The following is a 20552-nucleotide window of genomic DNA, read 5'->3' as shown; positions in this document are numbered from 1 at the left end:
CGGTAACTCTGTGTCACAGTTCGGCTGCGAGTTCTGCAATCGAGAACGCGGCATGCAGAGGCAGCCACGATCAAGCGAAGTTCCCCGCCGACCAAGGCTGGTCCTATCCGAGAGAGAATTGCTCACGAAGGACGAACGGCTCTAGGGAGCAGGATAGGTTTTATTTCTCGCATAATTTTATCCGCTCCGGAACCGTGCCGACACCACGTCTGTGTCTCCACGATTTGAGCGTTTGAAGATTGTGCTTGAGCTACAGACGGTACGTCGCCGTCCTGGAATTTCCTGAAAACTTCATTCGGAGCACAATATCAGGGCCCTGTAGAGTGCAATCATAGAATTTGAGGCTCTGAGCAACGATCATCATCTTTGTCCGCATGGATCAGTCCCGTTCGATAGGATATACGAAGCTTCATTCCTTCTCTCCAGTGCACATGGCCTTCTCTTTCGCATCACCGAGTTCAATAACTTTGAAGTCATGTTCGGATTCCTGCTCCACCGTGACGATACGCGTTTTGTTCTCCGATTCGAAAATAAGCTTGAATTTGTGTTTTTCGTTTCCCATCTGTTCCCGGATAAAGAGAGCTGCGTTAGAGGGAATACACGCCTATGACTCCCGCGAGCTGGGAGGCTCTGAGCTTCCTCGATAATTTCTAGAAGCCAACTGACCAGGTCGTCGGTGAGCCCCGCGACTCGAAACTCCGTCTCTGGATCGACTTCCAACAAGATTTTACGAGATATCTCGATGACGAGAGCCCACTCTCTCAATCCTCCTAGTTGGGCGACTCTCTCGTAAGCCTTGGGATGGATGGACTAAGTAGTCACCTCTCGGAAAGCGTAGGTACTCCGGAGGTTTCCAGTTATAATCTATATCACGGGGTATAGGCTTTGAAAGTGCGAAGGAGCGTAGACATTACCTCCCCCTCAGAATCGCCCGAGCTCGGTAGATGTGAAGACTTCCCCGAGACCGCCGGGCTAGTCGAAGCCCCTTCTCCATCCGCAGCGACATCGCCGGCACCGAGGGCTACGGATCCCAGAATCACGGCAAGCGCAAGGAGCCTGATTCGTGATGACGCCATCCTTCCGCCTAAGAAGTCGTCCGGAACAAGAGCGTCGATAATAATTGAACTATACCTATGTACTTGCGCTTGGATAGCCGACCGGGTAGCCGTTTGGGGCGCCATCTCAATCAGCGTCAGTCGAATCACATCGAAATTCACTAACCTTGTCAGGGTTGAAATCGAGGAGCCGCGAGGTTCACCCACTTCCTGCGAGCAGGCAAAAGAGTCACAGCCAATGCCCACGGAAATTTTTATAGGTGTCGGTTCTCACCGATTTATCTACATGTGGCTTCTCTCGACAAAGGCAGGCATAGTTCGAACCAATGGACATCCTGCTCTCTGAGCATGCACAGTCATGGCGACGACGACCAGATGTAATTGGGATGTTTTTGCCGTAGGAGTTTCTGGTGCGTAATAATGGCGTGGGCGACAATAAGTTCCGGATTGCAGCCCTGTGATTTCCGTTCTCCGGAATCTATTCGATTCCAAAGACTGTTTCAGACGATCGAGCGAAAGCATTCCGGTATTGAAAAGGCTCAAGATATAATTACCCTACCCAACGATCCCTGTGCCAGCGCGAGTGGTCTGAATCTATGAGGAAGCTCTCTCGCATTCCGTCAATGACTGTTATAAAAGACTGCGGTCACGGAAGACAGTATCCCGCAGAGTTCGGCGGACGATTCTGGTGGGATCGAAATCTTCCTCTCAAGAAGCGACACGATGACCGTTTTTTGTCACCACAGCATCAGTCTTTTCTGGGGCGTCCTATTCAATGCCGTGGGCAGCTGCAAACGAAGCGGACTATCGTTACCCGTCCTTCAAACGATTAGGAAGATCGGACTGGATGTCGTGAACGCGACGCCTTTCCGAGTTTCTTGCGAGAATTTGTACGGCCACCGATCTGATTATGGGGTTCGGTTAGGTTAGGTTAGGGGGGTCGATTATGGGGTTCGTGGTTTTCCGAGCGTGCGATCGATCTGAGCGCAAAATAGATCCGCGCGCAGAAGCAATTTCAGCGCAGAATTGATTTGCGCGTTTTTGATTCGAGCGAAATCGATTAGAGCGAAATCAATTTGAGCTCACGATCGATTCGAGCGCATGATCGATTTGAGCGCACAGTTGATCTGAGCGCTTGATGGAATTGAGCGCAGACTCCCGGGGCGCTGCCTGGAGAGTGTGGTTCGGCTATAAACCTCAGTTCGGGCGGTGGGTGGAAAACTTGAGGTTAGGCTTCGCTTGAGGGGAAAGCTTCGTGGTCTAACCTTAAGTTTTCCCCCCACCGCCTCGAACTAAGGTTTAGTCCGCCTCACAATGCCAGAGCTCCGAATTGCGGGGATCTAACCCAACCCCACTCACTATGTGGCCTTCGTTAAAGAGACATTCGTTGCCAATATTCGATATACCTGGAGCCGACTCCTTATATGGGTCAGAGGAGCATTCTCGAATGCGCGCATTTGGAATCATAATCATCATATTTATTGAGCGTATCTCTCGAGCGCTCAAATTTACTATGCGCTCAAGCGCGTTCAAATCAATTGCGCGCTCAGATCGATCATGCGCTCAGATCAATCATGGGCTCAAGTCGATTTCGCTCCAATCAATTTCGCTCTAATCAACTCCGCTCGGATATAGATCGCACAGATCTGTTTTGCTCAAATCGATATCGCGCAAATCGATTATGCGCTCAGATCGATTTTGCGCTCAAATCGATCATGCGCTCAGATCAATCCACGCTCAAACCACCCTTTACCGATTATGGATAGCCAGACCGAGACGGAAACTCCGGCTTCCTCCACCTGTTCAGGAATCTAGGATGCAAGATTTGGGAACGTGTCCGGGAGTATTCAAATGTATCGCAAAGAATATGTTTCACCGCATCGATTGCGAGGAGCATTTATTCGTCGCCCCGCCTAATGCATATATTTATGCCTAGGCGCGACTTTGGACTTCCATCCGATCCTGCGGTTGACGACCGAACAATCAATTCGGATATTTAATCATTAATATTCCTCTGAGTGGGTCCGAATCGCCTCCTTGAGCTGAAGATTGTCCGCGGGCCTGCAACCGAAAGGATTCCAGCGGGAACATCGACTTCACTGATGTCGGCTTCAAGCGGATCTGTCGCGTTGGAAGACTGGAAGCGCATTCTGTGAATACGGCAGTGATGGCGGGAAGAAGTCATCGGCGTAGTTCCGGATCGAGCATTTCCGCGTACTGGCACCAGTTGCTCGAGCGGTTTCCTCCAGCAGAGCGTCGCGTGAGTTCCTCCGGTCGAACCGCATCGTAATAGGGGCGTTTGGTCCCCGATGAGATCCGTGCCCCGCGTTTCGAGGGGGCAGTTACGGAGATGTTCAGCGCAAGTTCAGAAAACATTCGTGGCCCTCGCGCATGATGCCCCGGGCTCTATTTATTTGAGAGAATCAGGCATTATTTGAGCATGGATTTTGATAGAATCCCACTCGAAGGCATCGTTGGGGCACTTCATCGTTCGCCTCTCGACAAGTCAAGAGGACTTACTCTTCTTCGGCAGGGGCAGGTCCTCGTCTCCTCCTTCTTCATCATCGTCGGCAAGCTCATCATCGACTTCTTTGACCATTTCGGCTAGAGCGTCATGTCCAGTGACGAAGGATGGAACTAGCGCTTCCGGGAGCATCTTTCTCTGCGAGAGCTTCAGCATCTCTTCGCGGAGGAAATCGGCTTCCCCCTCTTCGAATTTTTCAGCAGTATTCTCCGGCGCACCTCCTCTGGCCCGCCATCTGCCCGCGTCGAGGGGGACGTTTTTCAGAGGGAATAACGTCTCCGGACTCTTCTCCCACCTCTCCGCACACGACCACAACCACTGGGCCGAGACCACCTGGAATACAGAATAGGAAATAAAGCTACGAAGTCGACAGATGAAGTCTAGAGATAGGAATCAATCATAATTCATAAGGTCCCCCCTGATCGGTGAACATAGCGTCGAAGTCTCACCTTTATAGAGCGAAACTTTCTAGCCTGCTGGACTTTCGCGGTCCCAGGTCGAGCGGCGACCAGGTGGGTGACTTCCTTGCTCAACTCTTTCTGAACCTTTGCGCCGAGCGCGATCGCAACCAAGTAGATCTTGGCACTCTCCTGTCGTTGATTGATGGGGAAGCACCCGGTGAACACTATGACCACGTCCTTCAGAACCTTCTGCCGAACGTACGGGATGACCGTCTTTAAGTCCGGGATGGAAACAGCTTCACTGTGTTTCTTAAGCTGCATCTGCTCGTATAGCTCGAAGTAGGCCCGATGGATCTGCGGGACAGGGGACGTAAGATTTCGTCGAATACATCGAGGTGCAACAGATTATCTACGTTACAGGATGAGCTGGGTGCCTTTGTCCCAAGTATGGATGAGGATCTCACCGTTCGGAGAGTCTCTTCGAGATAAAAGAGGTAGTCATCTCCGTCTTCATAGTCAATGAAGCCATCTGTCGCACCACACGTGTGTTCTATGAGACTCTGAAGACATGCCAACACTTCTCGATCCGCGCGGAGAGCTTCGGGATTTTTATGGGACAGGACTGAGCTACATGTGCCGCCTTCGGATGCGGGCAGCGCATGACAGTCCGCGAGCAAGCCCGCCGGCGCGTTTATGTCGCCGGCCCCGCGGAAGAAAACATAGGGCTTCACAGCGACAAGGTTCGAAGCGAAATTCCAAACGTCCTCGCGGTCGTCAATGATGCAGACCATTTGATCACCGCACGGGAATAATGATTTGAGATTCGCTGTCTTCGATTGAGGGTGGAAACATTCATCACGAGTCAAAATTCGATATTGAAAGTATTTCTTCCCCGGATCCAGCAAGGAAACGATGTGGTTCGCATATGGACGAGCCCCGAACGTGACTATGTGCAGTTCGAACAGTTGAGAGATCTGTAACGGGAAACTTTCAGTCAACTGGCAGCGGTTTCTGTGCTTAAGGAAGCTTCGATGGAGTCACATTGTTCCGCAGCTTCGGTTTTCGAGCGTGCACAACAGTCCATACCTTTCTCAGGAAGTCCTCCGTTCCTGGGCGAATGCGGGTGTGATACCAAGCATTACTACTGCCGGGTAAACGGAAATGATGAACACCTTTGATTTTGTCGTATACAGGTTCGCTTGTTGTATGAATCAAGGTTTGGTCGAGATCAACGAGTAGCACCAGCTTCTTCAGCGCCAACAAACGGAGCTCATCATCCTGGAAGAAGGGACCGTCGAATTGATGATTTTCCACAACGCGATAATAAAAGCTTTAAGGGTATCCTCAGTTTTCCCACCAGATCCCGATCGAGCTTACCCTTCCGATGGACCGAGAGAGTTCTTCACTAACTCGTAACTGTGGCTTATCGTGAATCATCGACACGGAAGCTGTATTTGCACCGGAGCCGCTGGCTGGCCTGATCGAGAAGAAGAGATCTGATGATATTTTATCTTTGAGGTGAGAGCGATCCCTCGCTGCGAGGAACGGATTTTTTCTGTCTAGTCTAAATCACGATATTACGCACTCCTGTAAGTGGGCTCCGCAATCAGCGCAGACGTCCTTGTCCCTGATCGAGTGGGAACATATACTGAGTTGCATCAAAGTGTCTCTGGGGAGGGAAGAATCGTATGAAATCATCGAGTCCCGCGAACGAGAGCAGGCGTCAGTGCTTGAGCGGGGATCTCGCCCCGGAATCATCTTAGGAGACGAGACTCACCCGTCATTTACAGTTGTATTTGTCTCGACGAACACCTCGCCCACAGTACCGCCGAAGGGACATTTCAAATTTGCGCTCTTGATCCGGCCGATCTCATTTGCACTTTCATAGGTGAGTACCACTGAATTGACGTACAGCGGAAACTTTGTTTTTACCTGGAAAGGGGAGCGAGTGAACTCGGATCTGAGCTACTCAATTCATCACGAACCGCATAATCATTACTGGAGTTCTGGCAGAAGAACTGAATGGTATCGGGTATCGAAGGAATGGTATCCGAGAAAATTCGAATGCAATACCAAAAATAAAATACCTTCACGCGGGCAACTTTTATGGGGACCGGTGTCTTGAGCTTGAGTCGGTCTCCGTCGAGCTCCACCGATACTTTCAAAGCCATCTTCATAAAAACCGGGAGGAATATAGCTCCATTTCAGTAAACACAGAAGCAAAACACCGTAGACTCTGGGCCACAAGGCAGATTCAAGATGGCCGCTGGCGGAATTATTGGGAAGAGAGCGACAAGCGCGCAACTTGGAGAAGGGCGAGCTTTTATGAGTGGATCGCTCCGGAAGTTGGAAATACGAGCTCCGGGGGGAGGGGGGGGAAAATGGAGCTGGCTGTGAAGTATCTTTGGAACAGCTCCATGAAGCCGCTCTTGGCGGCCTCCACGGAGCTTCGTCCGAGTTTCCGAACGGAACCAATTGTTCCGTCCATGTGTCCCGAGTTTCGACTCTATTTGAGGAAAAAGCGTCTTTGAATCTTCGGGACTAGGGAAGACCTCCGGTCGAGATCTTGAGCCTCAGAGTCTTTTTTTCGATACCTCGCCCTATGCGGAAGAGAAACGCTGCTCTTGAGTGAATCTGTGTCTGATCTGCCGCTCGCGCTCGATCGGTCGCTGTATCCTGATCCTTCCCAGGGAATCAGTGATACAGCGCGCCCGAGAAATCCAAGTTGGAGGAGCTGAGAGTCTTCGACTTTCTCTCGCTACCACCAATGGACGCAATGCGTAACAGAACCCTCCGCACGATGTTGATGCTACGATTCTCCGTTCCAGTCCCATGCACGAAGGAAGAGTCTCGATAGAAGCGAATTCCTGCTCTTTTATTTGTCTGTTTCGCTCGTCGGATCATCTGAATTTCGGGAGCATACGCGGAGTCCATGTCCTCTGGAGTTTCCATGTGGGGATGATTATTTCTTGGACGAGGAGGACGTCGAAGAAGATTTAGAAGAGGATGGCGAATAATTTGACCACTTGCTGATGTAGAGCGGGGCTTTGAAGGCGTTCATCGGCCTTATTTTCCCTGTCACAGGCCTTTCTTTGAACCCTTGGTCCATTGAACCGCATATGGACCACATCGGACCGAGGAAACCATTCGGACAATTGCCATCGATGGCAAAGGTATCGTTCAGATAGCACGCTGTCTTGATCGCTTCCTCGGGAGTTTTCGTCCACTTGAGCAGCTGCTTCGCCCAGTACATTCTGCAGTAGCCGTGCAATTTGCCTTCGGCCAACAGCTGTCTCTGTGCGGCATTCCAAGCTTGATCCTTTGTCTTACCCATCTCCAGGGTCTCTAAATCATAGATGCGCTCACGTTTATCGTTACGGTGCAGGTTAAGCGAATCTTTCGCCCATTGGAGCGCTCCGTCTATGTTATCATAGTTTTTCTCATGGAGACAGAAGTGTTCGGAATTCTCTTTCACAGCGAAGATCTCGTTGATGAATGAGATGTAGTTCTCATTCTTCTTGCCGAAGCGTTTAGTGGCGAGATAAATTACTTTCTGGCTACTGATTTGACCGCTCGATATCCATGGCGACAAGTTGCTGAGCGCATCGACATCGGGGTTGTTCCGGTTCTTGGCGTAGATTGCGAACTTTTTGTCGAAGAAATGTTCAACTGTGTCCATGCCGTGTGAATATCCGCCTTTGAATATGTTCTTCACTGATTTCTTGGGGAAGTCGTTGCTCTGTGTTGAGGTCTCTGATTTCTTGTTGTACAAGTGTTTCTCAAGTGGTTTGAAGTCTGACAGGTAGTCGTCCCAATGGTTGAAGAGTTGTATCTTGACGGCCTTGCTCGTTCTCTTATAGACGTCCAGTAGCTTGCAGGGGACCATATTATGAGCATCGACAACGTACAGAGAGAGCTCTTTATCCGAACACATCTCCTCGACTTCATTCCTGTAAGCCTCACACTCTCTCAGAGGAGAGAAGTCCATGATTATACAGTCGATATCCCTTTTCTCAACGAATTTCTCGAGGTTGTCGATGAGGTCGAAGTATATATTGTGCTCTCGACAAGCTTCTTCCATCTCTTGGAGTCCCTCTATGACGAAAGTTTTCTGTCTCTCATTGATCTTCAACTTTGAAAATTCAACGCCAGTGTAAAATTTAGTCTTGGACTTATATGACAGCTTGAATCCAAGCTCGACACAATGATTGTCGAAGATTCTCTTGTCTCGTCTCATGAGATAGAGTATGTTTTTTTCATGTTCGAAGTGATTGACTGCTGTCACTCGCTCATCCGTTTTCGGCATCTTTGAGCTGTATAACCTTATTCTGAGATATAACGCACTTATGCTAAGCCGCATGAAGCATTTCCGAGGAAGATGGGCAAAGAGCGGGGCGACGATTCTGACACCGGGTTCAAGTCCCGCAACCGTGATAATCAGCGTCGGAATCGCTGGTGGTCGTCCTCTCTTACACCAAGCTGAAGCAGTCCGAATTCTAGGCGACTATCTGGGCAGAAGTATGTTGCCTGTAATTCACAACTTCAATCGCGGTACACACAGTGAACTAACTGAACTGAAACTTCGCTTCCCAGGGTAACCGCTAGGCCTCAGAGAGAGCTTTGCGCCTCCTCACTCCTCATACAACAACAAGCCGATGTCTCTCCTGCCAAAAGCCGCCCGCGACCCGCGACGCCGGGAGAGGGAGAGAGCCGCTGTTTACTAACAGGCCTTGCGAATGAATGCATCTCAATCGCGTCTTCATGGACCGTGCGGTAGAGGCTCGCGAACCGGAACGAATCCCATCGTAGGGAAGTACGAAGCGGGAACGCTGCTTCATTTAGCGATTCGTTGTCCGGGAGATGACAGGCTGAGCGGGTCACGGAAGAAAGGAAAAAAAGGTGCGAATCGAAAGGACTCCGTTCCGAGGCGAGCGTGAATCCATGCCCGTCACCGGTGGAACGACTCACCAACATGGAGTCGTTTTGGGCTGGCCTGTCGTCTTGTTCTGAATATGAATCTTCGACCAATCCGTCCCCCCCCCTTTCGGTCACCGCATTCGATATAAAGTTTTCCGATATACAGTGAACTTCCCGTGAAACAGATTCCCCTCAATCAGAAAAATCCGTTAGCTCAGAACTCAGCCAGCTCTAAGATCATGCCCCGTAAATCAGACCATAGAGTCAATTTTAATCTAACTCCACAATCCAGAAACATCCCTGCAACTCAGGAGTCAGACTCCGATTCGAACGCCTAAACAGAATGTTCCCGCGCCTCGTTGAAGTCAACTTCCGCGGGTTCAATCTCAGATCGTAGCATATTGGACCATTCTTAGTGGCTTCGTAGCTCCTGACCATTGGTTGCTAAGGTTGCTCAAGGAACGATCGTCGTCTTGACAAGATGCTTCCGAGTCGCACGCTCTATTTCGAAGGTGGAATGTGCAGAGCAGAGAAGGCTTCAAAGTCCTTCTCTGTGCAAATTGGAGCGGCTCGGAAATGTGACGCCCTAAGTCATCGGTCCCAGGGAGAGTCCAAATAAATCTAGAAACCTGGAACATCATTCGCCCGATGCCTGGGGCTGTGCCCCCTTGATGCGAAGGAATATCCCCTTCCCGGATTATTAAGATAGTGTTTTAGCGATTCTGCATGATATTGAGCTTCCAGAAAGAACGCCTTGAGATCTCACTTCATAACTCAGAACTCAGATTTTTCTCGAAAGTCAGTACAATGCTTTTCTATTTTACGGGAAGTTCATTGTATCCTCGTTCGCGACGTCAACCGACTGAAAATTCCTTAATTTTCGCCTCAATTTCAGCCGCGGTCTCTCCGAGGACTTCTTGGAGCTAACCCTCGGCGCGATTCCCCGCGCTCATACGAACGCATTCGAATCATATACCGCTCGACCCAGACACCTCTTAGTTGGGAGCTGACTAGAGCTCTGCAGACCTATGTATATTCGGTAATCAGTGATCAGTGATGCCTTAGAGGTAAACCCGATGCCAGGCGTCGATGAGAGAATTTATCCGATTCCCTTTGCCGGGCAGCTAGCCCACTGAGATCATGAAAATATCACAGAAGGAGCGATCCCCAGCGCGGAGCGTATGACTATAGCTGAAACTGTGACATCGCCATAATCGCGGCAGAATCGCGATGAGAGTACGGAATATCGCGGGAAATTGCCTGATCTACTCGGAACAACCGCACTTCGCCAACTTTCCCCGCGTAGCATATCCTGACTCTCAATCAGCTGTATTCAAAAACTCGGGGCCGGGCACTGGCTGGGAGCTCTCCGAGCCCCCTCCGCTCGAAGTTCGGTAGATTGCCTGATTTCACTTCCATGATCAGGATACGTCTTCTCTGCTTTTTTGAAGGAAATCAGATGAATGTTTTTTTGGGAGCAACGAAGATAGCGGAAACCGCTGAGAACTGTCCAAAATCTCGGCTTCAGCGATTCCCGCATTTTTCTCAACGCCCTGTTGAGAGCACATGATGCTCGATTCTCCTGCTGCTCCGAGAAAATTCCAGAAGCGTATAGTATTTGATTTTCTCCTTCCCCCTTGCGAGACTTGAGGGATAAGAATTTCCCCCTCCGAGCGTGAATCCTATGAAGCATGAGGTTCGCTCAATTCGGCCGCGAATTCAGCGTCTGCCGCGCGCTAGGCTAGAGGTTGAAGTACCCTCGAAGCTTCCCGACGCGGGCACGGCAAAAGCCCGGAGCTTTCTGGTCCGCGGATGGAGTTACTTCTCCATTTCTGATATGAATCATCTCGGTTCCCCAAACTTGGGGTTGGGGTTGACTCGCAGCAGGTAGGGCCTCGTTCCATGATTCGAAAGGGGCCTGACCGGGCTTTAATGACTCAAAATCAGTAGTACGAAGAACGCGCCTTGACTTTTCGAATCATACAGATTTGATACTTATTCGGGCGGAATTCGTTCGGACGTTCGAGTCAAGACAGTACACGCAGCATGCGAGGGTGATGTGTCCACAGGGCCAATATTTCTCGCAGGCTCGGAGTCTTCTTCAGCCCTGAGCGAGATCTCGAACTTCACGCTATCACAGTCGTGAAGTCTGCCTCCATTCCCATCAATTCCATCATCCGATGCCCGCTGATCTTTACACGGAAGTCTACATCGGTCTCTGCAATTCTCTTTTCTCCCCAAGCCCCTATGGTTTGGGCCCCTCCCAATCTCTGCTCAGAGAGCTCATCACCATCATCAGTAGCGTCCTGCGCAGACTCCATCACCGCTGGAGCCTTGAGCGGCATCGTATTGTTCTTGGGGATACATTGTCTGTTCTCGATGCTGGCCTTCATACGATGTCCATCCTCAAGAAGGCTCATCCGATCACGAAGATTTTTTTCAAATCCTCCTGAGAATCTACGGAAAATCCCACGACCCGAAACCCGGTGATCGCGAGAGGTCGCCCCAGAGCTCGGGCCATCGAAGTCCTCGTGTCCCGTTTCAGCGCCGGACGCCAGAGGAGGGGGCTTGTACAGGGTGAGCAAGGGGGACATGCCCCCCTCCCGAAATTTTCCGGTCATAAAGATAAAGTATGGTCCTTGAGGAGGCGCGACATCATCCCCCCTCTTCACCAACTAGAAGCAGGTACTTCTCGTGCGATAGAGGTGCTTCAGACGGAGCTTTCCTCGGCCGCTACCCAGGATACGTCCTCGGGAACGATACCCGAGAGACTCGGGACCTCAAGGTTTTGCTGTGTAAGTGAAATCCTCGTTTGACGTGGAAATGCCCGACGATCGAGCTGCGCTTCCGGAATTTCGTCTCTCATCACCACCGATGTGTCTCCGGTGAAGTCATGCTATGTAGAGACCTCCGTGCGAATCGTACGGTGGGGATCAAATGCTTCGGATCGTTTCTCTGCATTCGTCGCCACCTGGACCCGTACTTCCTACTCGGGAAAAAGAAGAGGTCCAGAATCGAAGCGAAGGTCTTCATCGATCGGGGAAATGATCTGAAAGACTAATTAATTCACTCAATTTTTTTTCTTGGTTTCAGCTTGTCTCGCACCGGGTATATTTTTGTCCACCGGATGCTGTTGCAGTATATACAGAAATCAGGTTTCGTATGAATGCTGAGCCATCTTCATACGAGAGAAATTCCAGCTCGAGAAGGGTTGATTCGCAGATTGTACGCGAGCCTGGAACAGAAATTCGGGAATCGATTAAGACACTCATGTGTTGACAGAATCACAGATTAATTACCCGCTCCAGCTTCTCAATGGAGGGCCTTTCTGCTGGGACGGCCTTCCCCCGGGTTAAAGTATCGGGATCACAAATCAGCTTTGTTATTACAACATGGAAGACAGAAGACTGAATGACTGACCGCGTCACTCTTTGACACACGGACGGGGCGACCGTCGTTGTATTTTGTTTTATAGGAGAATTATAGAACGAATCATTGCACAACATTATCATCACCGCCACCATCACCGTAGCGACATGCGTCCTTGCAAGGACACGACGAAAAGACGCTCGCTTTCACGAAGGCGCGGCTGTCGGGGTCAGTTGAAAACCAGCTTCCCTTCTCGTATCAGTGGTTGCGATCCAGTGAAAGTGTCCGTTCTTCTGTAGCTCCGACTCGCGCCGTGACAAGCACTCGGAATGTTTCGATTATATAATTTCGGTCCGTCAGATTTCAACAGATTCAATCCACAGCACTGTTTCGAGCCGCATCGCATGACGACCACAAGGCACATAGAAAGCTTTTCCGAAACCCCGTGCAACATCGAAATCTTCGTGAATGGGCAGTGACTCACCTGTGATCATGAATTATTGGGCTTGCTCCATTTACACAGAACTTGCTTCGGAGAAACGTAATTCTTCGAAATACCTACCTAATTTCTAGACTATATAGGGGGGTTATCGCGTCGATTTTTTTCTCGGACGTGACAGCGCAAACCATATCCGTCCGAAATATGGACTCTAGCCCCCGGGATATCGTGTATCGACTTACTTGACAAGATTGTTGAATCTTCTGTACCTTCCGGGAACTCGAAGGATAGCTGCACCACTGCTGGAGGCTTCTCGAACCACTGGACAGACGCATGCGCTTGACTATAAGGCTTACACGAGGGAGAATATTGGCACTGTGACATTGGCGATCATTTCTCGACCGAAAGTAATCATCTGGGCCTCGGCGATCGGTATTACGTTCCAAGGGTCGTCGTTGATGACTCGACTCATCAACATCGAAAGTGCCGACGTCACACCTCCAAGACCCCTGAGTCTTATGTGCATCTGGAAGGGCAGAAAAAAATTATTATTGAGTTCTGAGCAGTATCCTCCTGATGAGACATGCCTCGACGTTCCTCAAGAAAAGTAATCGAGGAAGTCTTTCGTAGTGAGTCGAAAGCTAACATCGGAAGAAGATCAATACGCATCTGACTATCCGCGTTGGGACGGATTGTGGCGACTGGGAAGGGGGGGGACGGGTACGAATCCTCGCGTTTGTCTATCTAATGCCCTGGCCTGAAGCTTTTCCCCTTCGTAATTTTTTCGCGAAAATGGTCCCAACGACGAACCATCAGTCAGATCACGAGCAACCCTCTGAAAACTTCCAGCCAATCCCAGTTTCTCATCAATCGAGTTGGTTTCCTCATGAACCAAATGGTCGTTCGACGCTCATTAGCTGCATGTCATCGTTGATGGAGCCTACCCGACCAAGTTCGGGTCTTCCGACTTCCGAGTCACGAGACAGGTCAACGCAAATACGTTCCGAACACATCTTCACACGAGGTTACGTAAGCAAGGAATCTAAATCGGCGTCTGACTGCCAGAGGGAGGTGGGGAAGACCTTGTGATCCTCGAATTTCGATTACGATGATTTTCATCGGGGGTCCCGTTCATGCGACATGCTTTCTGACCAGTCGGCATATTCTTGAAAGTAGCGAAATCTTCCATCGATTCGGTAGGGTCGGAATCTTATTTTGGCAAAGCGCTATCGCATTGGTTGTTGCCAGGTCGACTGCCGATTTACCAGCTGACTGCTTGACTGACTCTTTGACTGCTGCTGCTGCTGCTGCTTGGCGGAAATAACAGATCCGAGAAAAACTGCTTTCGACTTCAGCCCGGCTGCCGTAGCCGTGTAGCGCGGGCTTACGCAACAGGCCGACGCGCCACAACGCAAATATTCTCGTTCAAAACATCTGCTAATAAGTAGCAACCGTTCCTGCCGCAGTGATGTCCACGACGCGCGCTCCACTCCCTGTAACTGTATCCCGAGGTGAAAATGCCCTGGTAATTGCAGTGTTTTTTATCCGGATTTCTGCCACCTCAATTTAAGCGTAGACGCTCTCGAAAAGAGCTCCGGTCAAAGTGGACTCCTTCTGCTGAGACCAGTGCATGAAGGGACCCTCCGCTCGGACCAGAATTCGCATCCTCGAATCACGCCCATCTCGGAACTTGAATGGGGGCTCAGAGAGCGAAGTTTTCCATCTCTATATCCGCGATGTGCCTGCTGAACAATATCCGTCGAATCGTTTCGTGAGGGATCTTGATCCACCGGGGATCGACAGTGAACTTCCCTCGTCCGCTCTGTTCGTTCGGGTACCGTTTTCGTTAGTTTCGTGTGGTGCTTATCTTCGGCTCGGTGACTACGAACGCTCCTGCACCCCTGTGGTTAAGGCTTTGGTCCGGGAAGCCAGTATGGTCCCGCATCTCGTCTTTGTAGTCAACGCGCTTCGGCATGTAGAGGAAAAAACGCATTTATGCAGCCCGCGCCGCCCCGCCAATGCAAGCGTCGAGCAAATCGAGACTTCCGGGACGACGACATAAATCTGCCCGAAGGAAACTATTTTCAGCGAACTCTGAAGCCTTTCACGAGTACCTCCGAGAAATCCCTGTGATTCTGCTCAGCAGTGCACAAGAGGAATTCCCCGTCTTTTTTCAGACTCTCTCCGAAGCTTTCGGAGAAGTATTCCCAGACACGTTTCCGAGAACTTCTTCAAAACATCCTCGCTCGTTAGGAATTCGTGAAACGTTTGCCGGCTGCGCTCGACCCGAATTTAGCAAACTCATCCCAGGAGGGATACATATTAGTTGAGAGACGGCGAGAGGACAAAAAGGGGCACGGAGACAAAAATACGAGGCTAGTGTATCAACGAGAATTCAACGGAGCTTCGCGTTGGGCTGGTTGGGCACGTCCGCTCCACGCATGTCCAATATCATGGTCTCCCGCCTGTCGATGGATTACACTTCTATCGGTCCAGCTGTTAAATTCGGTTTCTCTTCAGAATCCCGGTCTTTTTCACCACGCTCAACACACGATAATGTATTTGTTCGGGTTTTCCGCTCGGCGAGCTCATCCAAATTGGAGGAGGACAGGCAAAACGCTGTCCAGTCGATTGGGTGCGATTGAATTATTCGCTCCCGACAGCTCCTGCCGCGCTGAAGCAGAGCAGGATATTGAAACTACGACGTTCGGGCGAATTTCCGAAGTTGACCGAATTGGATTTTCGGACTCTCCGTCGGTTCTCGCCAAAAGAGTGAGCTCGATGCGACCTTCCTCGCCTGCGGATTTCCTCCTCGTTCCCATAGGGGAGGAGGGAGAGGGGGGCGGCACGAGGTAATGTTGGAAACCTCGACCATTCATTGGGAGAAACAAGCCAGCCTTGGGAGTGGCGCATGGTCTCGTTTGTGTCATTTACGGTCTGACCCTCAAGAATGATGAGAAATATGGCGTTCGGAAAGATTCAAACGGATCGCCAACGCGAACTTAGCGACGAGAAATCGGGCGATCCGGTACCATCGGCGGCAAGCAGCAGAATCCCCGAGGTCAGAGAGTGGACACGGGACGCTGTGAGATATGGCACCGGCTGAGGGAAGTGCTTACCTTGCCGAGTTTCCAAATTCTGAACACATCCAACCTGTTGTTACCGTTCCCGAGCTGCGAGATTTGTACCCAAACGACGGTGTTCTTGAGTTTGAAGTCAGCGTCTCCTTGGAAGAGTAGGTGCCGATAGTCGTGAATAACTCTATACTTCGCTGTTCCGGTAATCTTCTCGATCTTGACCACCAGCCCGACCGTCACGTCGCCTTGTTTGTTACATTTCACGTAAGCCGGTTTCTCCCGGCTCAAGGTGTGAACTCCGCGAACTTCCAGATCGTGGAGGAAAACCTGGATTGAGTCCTCAATGCAAACGGTCAAATTCGGTCCGGGAATCGGCTCCATGACTCGGATCAATCTTCGGGCGAACCGGAACAAATAGTCGACGTAGTCGTCCAGTTCCGTTCCGTTATTGCACGGGACTTGTCTTCGCGACCTGTGATGGTGTTGCAGTTGATGAGCACCGACGCTTGCGGCGGCATTGTCGTCGTAATCACTACTGTTGTCGTAACGCTGAGCGAGTTTCTCGCTCTGTATTCTCGCTTTCTCCATCAAGTCACACTTTCCCCTGCAGTGGGAGCCCACCCCGAAGGTTTGGGGGACGTCATCCTCGAGTAGGAGCTCCTCAAGAATCCTGGTGACGTCGGGTTGAGCGCGCCGCATAGCCTTGTTAATGGAATGGCTGAGAGCACGTTCGAGCCGCAGTCGGCTCTCGTCCACCAGAGCCATACCGAGCGTCTCCATGATCTCTGGAGACAAATCGTGCTTGCTGCTAGTGGTGAAGGCGAAGTCAACTTCGCTCATATGGGTCCGGACACCGGATTGGGTGACAGCGAGCTGCTCGTTGCTCTCGCCAACCAAACGCGCGAACCAAGATATTGCGGGCCGGTCGATGTCTACCTCGAACGTACCAGCGTCGTAGATCGTGCTCGAGTTGAAGCTGTTACTTAGGAACGCCTTCATCTTGAATGTCGAGCTCAATTTCATTTGTGCCGCACGGAGGAGCACGGATGCTCGCAAGTGCTGGGTGCTGGTGGCCACGTCGAGCACTCGAAGACTGTCGAGGCCTTCAATTTTGACTTTTGATAGAGTGACGTTGATGTAGGTATTCTCGTCCCGTACGAGTACGCTGATCCCTCCGAGCTCGAGAGGTGTTGCGTCCCGGACGGCGGCCGCGACTCTTTTTGCTATGAGCCCATGGAAAGCAATCAGATCTGTTTCGTTGAAGGCTCCGAGTCTCGTGACGAATTTCGACAGTTCCAATTCGGGAACAGCCGTTTCTCCAATGCTACCGAGCAGCACTAAGCATCCAACGACTAGACTCCATTCGATTTTCATGCTCATGTCGAAGACGATGACGACCGTGACGAACAAATGGAATTCACACTCTGCACACGAGATCACCTATTCGCACTGCGTTGCAGATCGGAGCAGAGATCGGATGACCGTTGTTGGAATCACAAGGCGACTCGATCACCTCGATTTCTCGAACACGAAATCACCGATCGCATCACAATAAATTACGCGGAACGGTTCGGTCCTGAAGCGTCCGGATGAGACTTATCAGCAGCGGGTAGGTACTTTGGTTTGACGGCTCTACTCACGGCGGCACTTGCGATGATCGCTCTTGATGAGCGTTTTTCTCGAAATTCTTGTTTTTCCGCGGTGCGGCTGTCTTCAGACGGACCCCGACACGGGATGCATCGGGGATCGGGAGCTGCGGCGCGGCGCCACTTCCGGGCCGACGACAAGCTCAGGTGAAACACGGAGAAGCTGCGCGGATGATTGCGCGGACAGCTGATCGTCAAAGCGCCGTCTCTGGCAGTCGCCTCAGTGGCCGAGATAGGTGAGGGGATGCCCCTACCGGGGAGTTCTGGCGCCTTTCACACGGAACGTCGATGTCGACTCCTTGTGCTCAGCACGGCACTACCGCACGAACAGTCAGTCAAACAGTCGGTCGGTCGGTCACCCTTAGACGATGCCCCCTTCCCTTAACCGGCGACGGTGAGGGCAACGGGCGAACAAGGGATGCCCCATCGACAAAGCGAGTGAGAAGGAGGTCTTCGGCCCGCCGCGTAGTCAACCTGACTCGAATAATCGCCATGTCCTGAACGAACGACATCAGATTGAAGCGTCGCGTGTGGACAACGACGACATCAAGGTCGTGAGCGTAACGGGAAATTTTCGCTTTGTAGATTAAAGCAAAATCATTCCCGATTCCGATCTTTCCGATCGGCGCGTCGACATTTTGAAATATAATTTTCCGAACGCAGTATTGGGTCTGTCGTTGCACCATAGGAATCCAGCTGGATGACAACTCCTCCGGAGCAAAGAGCTCTGAACTCTTCTTGTTCCCGCTCCCGAGGGAGTTTCGAGCGCAATACTCGACGACCTGGGATCGTAGACTGATCTACGGTCAGTCGACGCATCGTGATAAATTGAGGGCTAGCCCAGCGACAAATCAATCAAGATTTTTCAGAATACCCGCTTTCAAAGAAGTAAAGAAGTACGGACGGGCACCGTACACTTGTTTAGAGAAAAATCGAATCGACCGCCAACGGAATCCACCCCGTAACGGCAACGTGACATAATTCTGGACAAAGGGTCCTTGAATTCTTTATCGTTCTTTTCTTCTTTCGTTTAACGTCAAGACGTCGCGCTTTCTCCCGCAGCGAAAGCGACTCGGTCGATATCCTATCGAGCGCAAACGTCTTCTCGCATCCGTCGTTCCTCATTCTTTCTTGATGGTTGCATTTTAACGACAACTAACGAAAACATACGGTCAAAGACACTCCCAACGTCAAATTGAGTCAGCCGCAGTCGTTCCGCCGTTTTTTCGCCGCTTATTTCGTAAATGAACTGGGCTGTACAATCAAGCGGAGGTAATCCTATTATGGGATGGTTGCCTCGAGTGGGGAAGCGCGTTTCCTGGCGGGTCGGGGCACCCGTCTGGAGACTTGAGCTAGAATTTGGTCCCAGCTTCAAATGTCGAAGAGGGAGCTCGAGCCGTCCGCGTCCGCAATAGCCCGGACCCTGAGATTGTCCGACAGTGTTCTGCGTAAATCGCCAAAGAGCCGGAATAGTTCAGCCTTTCTACTGATTGATTCCTCCAGCGCTGGCAGAATCGTTTTATACATTACAGACGGAAACTGTCCCTTGAACGGATAATCTCTGAAGCATTACTCTAAGAGAAGAAGACACTGGAGGAGGGAAAATCGAAAAGAAAAAGGTGGATCAGTCCAGATGACTCGGAGCTGGGAAAGACGGGGGACTCTGGGAGGTTTCAGCGATACTTGGATCAGAAATCGCTTGGACTCGTTCCTCGCCTTGTCACTCTAAGCTCGAGCGTTTGGATCACTCGGGACATGATTTTCCATGCGAATCTTTCGATGCCGCCCCCTCCTCCGGGATAACCGGAGTCGAACTCCCGGATGATGGTGAAAGTTGAGACGGAATTGGGTCGACTTTAACGCTGATGAATCAAATTTTCCAATAGAGCGAGGAGCTGAGCCAAAACAGGTTAGGATCTCCGTGATTTTGTTCAGATCCAAAATCGAGATCTGGTCCTCCTACAGCTCTATTGTGTGGCGCATCCGATGTCCCGGAGTGAGTCACCTCGAGCGCCCCAATAGATTACAAATTCCGAATTGCACATGATCCCAGAGTTCAGGAAACGAATCGCGCATCCGTAGGGTGAATCCGTCTGAGAAACGTGACAGGGGAGCGTCGGCAGAGGGCACGACGGTCTCGTGAGAGGAGAGGATTTCAAATCAAGCTCGAGTTACCTTAAATGTCCTCATTATCCGGAAGCTTTCGAGATTCCGCATGATGTGAAGACGTCTTTCTCGTCAAATTATTGCGGACGACGAAGGGCAGTACGCGAAGAAAGCAGAGGGCATCAGGTTTCAAAACAATTCCCCGACCTCTAGAAAATAAACTTCGCCTAATTCCGACCACGAGCTTCAAACGTTATGTGCTTTCACCGATCCCACCCAGCTCCGTCCGATTCTCGTCGGGAGCCAACGCTCTCGACTGTGGCCGAGGAGCCGACGGTGACCAAGAGCCCAGAGAGGAAACACCGATACGAAATCTCCTAGGAACCCCGAATACAAATTCAAATGCGAATAGCCAACACAACAGCTCAGAATGCTTTGCTGCGTCTTCCCCAGCGATAGCGCTCCGACGATATTGCTGTTGTCGCAGCATGCTTCAGTCACAAAGGACACTGCGTCATTCGGACTGGCGGGGAGGGGGAGCATTGGTTATTAGGACGAGGCTCACAGCGTCTTCGGGATGTCCTGGACGCACGGACGGAAACTCTCGAGCAAACTTCATCAATTTGCTCCACTCATCTCGGTAGGTATCCTTTCTTATTCTGATGCGGCGTCAGAAAGCCGCTTTACCACGAGGCTGGCCGAAAAGCTGCCTCGTCAAGTGACCGCCCAATCGGTCGGAGCTCAGACCCTGCGCTCCGGACGGTGAAACCCACTACCACCGTAGGAACGGTACCCATATGAGAAATATAACGGTCCCGACGACGACGCCTATCGCCGGCCGACCGTTTCAGCAACGAAAGTGAAAGCAAAATTTTCAGAGTGGAGAAGGGATGGATGAAGTTGGGGGAGGGTGCTGTGTTTGAAATTGGCGCGAGCTCTCGACTCCAGGGACTCCGTGGAGTAGTGGAGGGGCTCTGAGAGAGTGTTGTCATAGAGGGTGGGAGCGAGAGGACGGCCC

General features: G+C 51.1%; 3 protein-coding genes across 3 annotated transcripts; all 3 read right to left on the bottom strand.

The window, feature by feature from the left end:
* Positions 1-3435: 3435 nt before the first annotated feature.
* LOC100904844 (RNA polymerase II subunit A C-terminal domain phosphatase) lies at positions 3436-6151 on the bottom strand. The gene is made up of 8 exons (XM_029110648.1): positions 6068-6151; positions 5758-5912; positions 5566-5649; positions 5358-5457; positions 5067-5258; positions 4445-4954; positions 4029-4334; positions 3436-3912 (listed from the first exon to the last, which is right to left on the bottom strand). The coding sequence occupies exons 1-8, from the start codon at positions 6149-6151 to the stop codon at positions 3562-3564; spliced, it is 1782 nt and encodes a 593-aa protein (XP_028966481.1). The 3' UTR covers positions 3436-3561.
* Positions 6152-6942: 791 nt separating this feature from the next.
* Positions 6943-8560, bottom strand: LOC100904697 (deoxyribodipyrimidine photo-lyase). The gene has a single exon (XM_029110647.1). The coding sequence runs from the start codon at positions 8338-8340 to the stop codon at positions 6943-6945; it is 1398 nt and encodes a 465-aa protein (XP_028966480.1). The 5' UTR covers positions 8341-8560.
* Positions 8561-11971: 3411 nt separating this feature from the next.
* LOC100904548 (uncharacterized) lies at positions 11972-17343 on the bottom strand. Its single transcript, XM_003740435.2, has 3 exons — positions 15825-17343; positions 12948-13231; positions 11972-12132 (listed from the first exon to the last, which is right to left on the bottom strand). The coding sequence occupies exons 1-2, from the start codon at positions 17160-17162 to the stop codon at positions 13058-13060; spliced, it is 1512 nt and encodes a 503-aa protein (XP_003740483.1). The 5' UTR covers positions 17163-17343; the 3' UTR covers positions 11972-12132; positions 12948-13057.
* Between the last annotated feature and the right edge of the window lie 3209 nt (positions 17344-20552).

Source organism: Galendromus occidentalis, unplaced genomic scaffold (assembly GCF_000255335.2).
Source record: "Galendromus occidentalis unplaced genomic scaffold, Mocc_1.1 scf7180000076944, whole genome shotgun sequence".
NCBI classification, from domain to species: Eukaryota; Metazoa; Arthropoda; class Arachnida; order Mesostigmata; family Phytoseiidae; genus Galendromus; species Galendromus occidentalis.
The sequence above is the reverse complement of the archived record's forward strand: the minus strand, read 5'-3'. Positions and strand labels throughout refer to the sequence as shown.

Bases quoted from the DNA above. Each gene is read 5' to 3' on its own strand.
- LOC100904844 (XM_029110648.1), bottom strand. From the start codon at position 6,151: ATGGCTTTGAAAGTATCGGTGGAGCTCGACGGAGACCGACTCAAGCTC. The intron at 5,913-6,067 runs GTATTTTATTTT...TCCCCTTTCCAG, and splicing joins TAAAAGTTGCCCGCGTGAAG to GTAAAAACAAAGTTTCCGCT. The intron at 3,913-4,028 runs GTGAGACTTCGA...TCTGTATTCCAG, and splicing joins GAAAGTTTCGCTCTATAAAG to GTGGTCTCGGCCCAGTGGTT.
- LOC100904697 (XM_029110647.1), bottom strand. From the start codon at position 8,340: ATGCGGCTTAGCATAAGTGCGTTATATCTCAGAATAAGGTTATACAGC.
- LOC100904548 (XM_003740435.2), bottom strand. From the start codon at position 17,162: ATGAGCATGAAAATCGAATGGAGTCTAGTCGTTGGATGCTTAGTGCTG. The intron at 13,232-15,824 runs GTAAGCACTTCC...CTGCCCTTCCAG, and splicing joins GAATTTGGAAACTCGGCAAG to ATGCACATAAGACTCAGGGG.